This window comes from Carassius auratus, chromosome 45, assembly GCF_003368295.1.
Source record: "Carassius auratus strain Wakin chromosome 45, ASM336829v1, whole genome shotgun sequence".
NCBI classification, from domain to species: Eukaryota; Metazoa; Chordata; class Actinopteri; order Cypriniformes; family Cyprinidae; genus Carassius; species Carassius auratus.
This window is the reverse complement of record NC_039287.1, coordinates 402801-408862: the sequence shown is the minus strand read 5'-3', so window position 1 is coordinate 408862 and position 6062 is coordinate 402801. Positions and strand designations below refer to the sequence as shown.

The window sequence follows — 6062 nt, the reverse complement described above, 5'->3', positions numbered from 1 at the left end:
TGCATGTGCTGTACATTTGGAAGAATTGACAATAAAACAGACTTGACTTAAATCTGTGTTTTGGGAGATAGGGAGTACTTTTTTATCACAGTTTTATGACAAAAAAATATATATCTAAATTTTTTTTTTTTTTTTTTTTAAGTTGATTCTGGATATTGATCTTGATATTATGTGTAGAATTCTGCCATCTGTTGGTTAGAGAATAACTTATAGAAATTAGAGTTTTAGAAACGAATAGTGTAATGACCAAATATATCCAGCAGAGGCCCATAGAGAACCTTTCATTTTTCTGGAAGTGGTCACCTGCTCAAGAACTGCTCCTCTCACAACTTTTCTTATATATTTTTTGTAAATATATATTTTAACATTATTTAAAAAAATCTCAAAGGTTAGAATTCGTTTTGTTGTTTGATGTATTTTGAAGATCCCGCTTTTTTAATAATGCCACATAACTGAGCAAAAATTGAAAAAAAATTGAAAGCCTGAATGCACTGTAAGTCGCTTTGGATAAAAGCGTCTGCTAAATGCATACATTTAATTTAAATTAAATTTTTACCAATTCACTAAACATAATGATTTCAATAATGAGAAGTAACGTGACGTGCAAAGTTGTGTAGTTGTTGGAAACATAGATATGTGTTATATATATATTTATGGTTGTAAAGCATCGCAGCTGGCTTGTAGCAATATATTTGTATACCGTGTAAAAATGTAACCATATCAGAACGTATAATTGGTAACCTCGGTTTACTAATACTGTAACCAATTCGTAATTTATTGTCGTGTGGCTTTGAGAGACATTTAGCATAAAATAAATCACTTCTCCATTCCACTAGAAGTCACTACTGTAGGTGCGCTTATCCGACAGAGAGAACGTGAAGCAGGAAATAAAACCATTTGATTGGCCAGACGTGATCACGTGATATCGTGTTTTGCGTTTCCTCCCGTGTTGTTTGTAACTTTGTATTTGCACGCTGATCTGATTGAATGTAGCGATATAATCTGAGAGAGTGCTCCGATGATGGTGAAGTGTGTGGTCCAAGGATGCATAAACCACAGGGATCTCAGACCTGGCGAGCGATCGAGCCGTCCGCACAAGAGGTTTTTCAGGTTCCCCAAAGACAAGGCCCGAATGAAAGTATGGCTGGCCGCTTTACGAGAGACTGAGCGCGAGATCACAGATCAGCATCAGATATGCGAGGATCATTTCCTGAGCCATCACATCACGCCGAGCGGCATCAGCCCAGAGGCCATCCCTATTATGCCTCCATCAGAGGGACTGGTCTCCGGCTGGAGCTCGTGTGAGGAGCAGGACGAACTTTCGGACCCAGTCGAGGAGGTGGGAAGGGTGCAATGCAATATACTCTAGTTTTATATAGGAGCTTTTAACTCATTTAATTTTGCAGGTAACATTTGTGATTTATAAATTACTTTTGAGTTTGCTGGGTCGGGAGTTGTCTATTTACACCAGCCAAAATGCATTGATCAAAGATCCATAAATCATAATACGGATGTAACTACCATATCTTTGGCCTTAAAATAGTTAAATGGCTTGTTAATAATGTTTTAAGATGTTCTGCCTCAAATAAATCATGAACCAATGTGATCATATTTGTGAACAGTGAAAACCATTCTGCATTAAAAAAAAAACATAACATTTTCAATGTATACATTTTTCTTGGATTAATATTACTTTCTATCAAAAATGGTGTGATTAAAATTAATATTAAACAATATAACTTTAATGTTTAAATATTTTATTTGAGCCTAATTATCATTGGAGCTCCATAACTCTATATTTGAACAGCAGCAAACATAAATCATTAAATAGAATTTCAAAAAAATAAAATTAATGCGTCTTTAATAGAGTTGTCAATGTCATGTGCTCAATAGCTGGGACGATTTGTGATTTTAAAGGGGTCATTGGATACCCCATTTTATATAAGATGATATGACTCTTTCAGGGACTTCATGAAAAGTCTATAACATACTTTGATTAAAAATTTTCAATGGTAGTGTAAAAAAAAAAAAAAAAACCTTTTTAACCTGTCAAAATGAATGTAGACAGCTCTCAGCTCATTCAGGGCGGGTCTAAGGTAAGACGGTCTTGTCAATCAACTTTTGTGGGAGGGGCCTGTGCAGAACTACATCATTCTTACAGGAAATCTCAGAACAGCCTGATTTAAGGAAGGGATTTTAAAAAAATAACACCGGGTGAATTTTTATTATTATAGGACGTTTGGATGTTTACACACACTGCCAAGTTCCGACACACATTTATGTTCAAACAACAACAAAAAGTGAATTTTGCGTCAAGGACCCCTTTAAATAAGTTGGGTAATATCAAGTGTTATTAACCTTAATTTTGCCTTGAAAGGGTGGAGTTGATGCAGAAGATGATCTTTATGATGTAGAGTTTGAAGATTATGAGGAAGAAGATGAAGACCACAGTCTTGCAGATAATGGTCCATATAGACCGTTTTACAGTGAAAGGTAGTGCTACATTAAATAACTGCTTCAAAAATGGCTGAAACAATATTGATTATTTTGCCCATTCATTATATAATGTGCTTTCTTTTAGTTTAATGAACAATCCCAACAATAACAATGTGAATCAAGCAATGGGGGCATCCTCCAAATTAGGTAGATGTTTTCATTCATTTTGTTGCTGCACATAATTTAAATTTACTTTGACCAAAGTAAAAAAAAAAAAAAAAAAAAAGCTTTCTTGAATACTCCCAATTTTCATTCCAGCCCAGTATCGCTCTGACGTTGCTCTTGGACAACTGACCAAACGCTTCATGCAGCTGCTTCACACAGCACCGAATGGAGTCCTTGACCTCAATGAGGTCACTCGAAAACTGGGCACACGGAAGAGACGGGTGTATGACATCACCAACGTCCTAACCGGCATCCAGATAATAAAAAAGACGTCCAAAAACAAGATCCAGCGGATGTAAGTTTATACCGAACGATACTTCCACAGTTCCACTACAAGAATTTGTAGTTAGTAAAAATGAAAAAAATTGAATTTTAGTTGGAAGTCATCAGTATGCAATTTACACAGTGATTCTTCTGTGTATGTTCAAGGAATCCAGCATCAGTGAATCAGTGGAGTGCCAAGACGAAAGCTGACCTGCTTCATCTGAAGTCAACGGAGGAGGCCCTTGACTTGCTCATCAAAGACTGCGCCCAACAGCTTTTTGCCCTGACCGACCTCAAAGACAATGCTGAATATCCTCTCATATTTCTGTCTTACAAATGTTATAGTAGTTCTTTCAGCTGTTATAGTCTTAACTGCAGTTGTACCTCAGCTTATGTGACATATGAGGACATCTGTCAGATCGACGTTTTCAAGGACCAGACTATAATAGCCATCAGGGCCCCTGAAGAGACAAAACTAGAGGTGCCCACTCCCACTGAAGTAAGTGTGAGAGATGGTCTGAAAGGCTTTGAGCCTTAGGAGTCATTTTAAAATGACGTTTTTTAATGAGGGCTGGCTGGTGTATGTGTGTGTGTGTGTGTGTGTGTGTGTGTATATATATATATATATATATATATATATATATATATTATACACACAATATATGATAAAAACATCAGAGTAATACACATGTAATCCACATGACTCCAGTCCACCAAATGAATTTCCTGGGAAGTAAAAAGCTTCATGTTTGTAATAAAATCTATCTTTGAGATGTTTGTGACTTTAAATCGTTGCTTCCAGCTGAATACAAGTCCTCTATCTGTAACATTGATTTCTCCAGTGGAAAAAAATTGTCACGTCTAATATGCCACAGATAAAGCACTGTTTCTAAGCGAAAAAAGCCCCAAACTGTTATATGTTGGTGGATTTTGATGTGATGGGACAACAAGGAAAGGACTTTTTAAGTTCCTTTTGCTATTCTCGGACACCCCTAATTTGAATCATGACTTTAGAATACTCATCTGATAGCAGGAAGTAATACGTGTTATGAACTTGTGCTTACGTCCTGCTCTAGGAATCTATCCAGATCCACTTGAAGGGCTGCCGGGGGCCCATCCAAATACTCACCTATGAGACTGAGGGCCCAAGTGAAGCTGTGGATCCGACTAACACAGAATCCAAGCTTGTCAAACCAGCCTGCTTTCTAACGCTAGAGGAGAGCCGGATACACACACAACCACTTCTGTCAGGTTAGCCATATAGCCTTGTTTTGATCACTTACAATAACGTTCAAAAGTTTGGGGTCTGTAAGATTTTTATTTTTTAAAGAAATTAGTACATTCAAAAGCAAAACTTAATTTGCTACCATAAAGCGGCTCTCCACTGCGTGGAAAACACCTCCTTTAATACATTCATTAAGAAAGAAGGCAGTAAATTGCTTGAAAGTGACAGTGAAAGATATTTGTTTTTATATATATATAAAAATGTAAAATGCTGTTCTTGTGGATTTTCGCTTCATCAAAGAATCCTAAAATGTTTCTTGAGCCTAATCAACTGGGGTAATGGCTGCTGAAGTACAGCTTTGCCATCCCAGGAATATACACTTAATATTTTAAAATAGAAGTTAAACAATGTAATTTCACAATAATACTGTTTTACTTATGAAAAACAATACAGCATTGGTGAGCAAAAGAGACTTTTAAAAACATTAAAAGATCTTACCGACACCAAACATTTGAAAGGTATTAGCTGTTAAAGAACTAAATCTGTCCAGACAACAACTATCATTATATAGCACAATATTTTCAGCAGTAAATTGTTAAAGCTCAAGTGTTTGTGGATTGTTTACTTAGCCAAGGTCAGCGTTTGAGACCTGCATTTTGCAGTGCACTCTTTGCATGGACCCAGCCTACGTTATCTTTCTATCATACAACATGTATATGTGTCAGATTCAACAGCGATTCATTTTTGAAGTATACAGCTAAGCACTGTTATAAATATACACAATATCTCATTAAAGGCATAGTAAAGACATCCAGAAAGTTTAAATATCAACGGCGGGCAGACAGTAGTGCGGCCTGAGCATTGTTGTGTCCCAATGTGTTCGGCTTCCTCAAAGTTCAACTCTGTGCTGAGCTTTCACACTTTCCCCACGGATGAAGAAATGCGCAAAAAGTGGATATGCAGCATTCAACGCAAGGATTTAATCATCACTTCCCATATGAGAGTCTGCAGTCGTCATTTCAAGAGTGAAGATGTGAAAGAGCCATTGACTCCTACAGGAACGCCGCATGCTGAAGAAGGGGCTGTACCCACCTTATTCCAGTGGAACAACTACTCTGCTCAAGCACCACTGCAGAGGAGAAAGGGTTCCACTCCAGTGGATGAAGATCCTGCACCTGTGGATAATGCAGCAGTTGATATTGCATTGGATAGGGCTGCAGAATGATTGACTGAAACCTTTTTTTTTTTCATATTTGTTTTTACAGATGTTTCAAATACTGTAGCAGCTGTACAGAGCACATAAGGACCTAAAAGTAGAGGCTTTGCTCTTTAAGAATGACTACCCCCATCTTAACAGACTTTGTTGGCCTTTTTGGAGAGACCACTGTGCATATATTCACTCAAGATTTTTGATTTGTAAATATATGGATTATAGAGTATTTTGAACAGGTTAAAGCATTTTTTTTTCTGTAAGTATTATGAGGAAACTTGAAGGCTGCCTTTTGAAACTGGTGAATTTTTTTTTTTTTCTTCTTCTTGGAGCATCTGACAGTGCTGTAAATTAATAAAATCTGTGGTGGTCAAAGATGAACCACTCACCCTTTGTTTCAATATGACAAGATGTCCAGCTTTATGGGGGGAGTAGTTTGTAAATGTATGCTACAGTCCAGAAGTTTGGACTTTTTTACTTTTTTTAAAAATACTTTTATTCAGCAAGGACACATAAAATTGATCAAAAGTGAGAGTAAAGACATCAAAAGTGGTCCAAAAAAAGGTATTTCAAATAAATGCTGTTCTTTTTAACCTTCTATTAAAGAATCCTGAGAAAAATAAAATAATGTTTCCATTTAAAACACAGCTGTTTTCAACATAATAAACAGATATGTTTCTTGAGCACCAAATCGGCATATTA

At 36.6% G+C, this 6062-nt stretch overlaps 1 protein-coding gene across 1 annotated transcript; it reads left to right on the top strand.

The window, feature by feature from the left end:
- The first annotated feature begins 892 nt into the window (after positions 1–892).
- Positions 893–5737, top strand: LOC113062785 (transcription factor E2F2-like). Its single transcript, XM_026232754.1, has 8 exons — positions 893–1339; positions 2378–2493; positions 2582–2643; positions 2755–2956; positions 3091–3234; positions 3310–3424; positions 4002–4176; positions 5416–5737. The coding sequence occupies exons 1-8, from the start codon at positions 1019–1021 to the stop codon at positions 5451–5453; spliced, it is 1173 nt and encodes a 390-aa protein (XP_026088539.1). The 5' UTR covers positions 893–1018; the 3' UTR covers positions 5454–5737.
- The last annotated feature ends 325 nt before the right edge of the window (positions 5738–6062 follow it).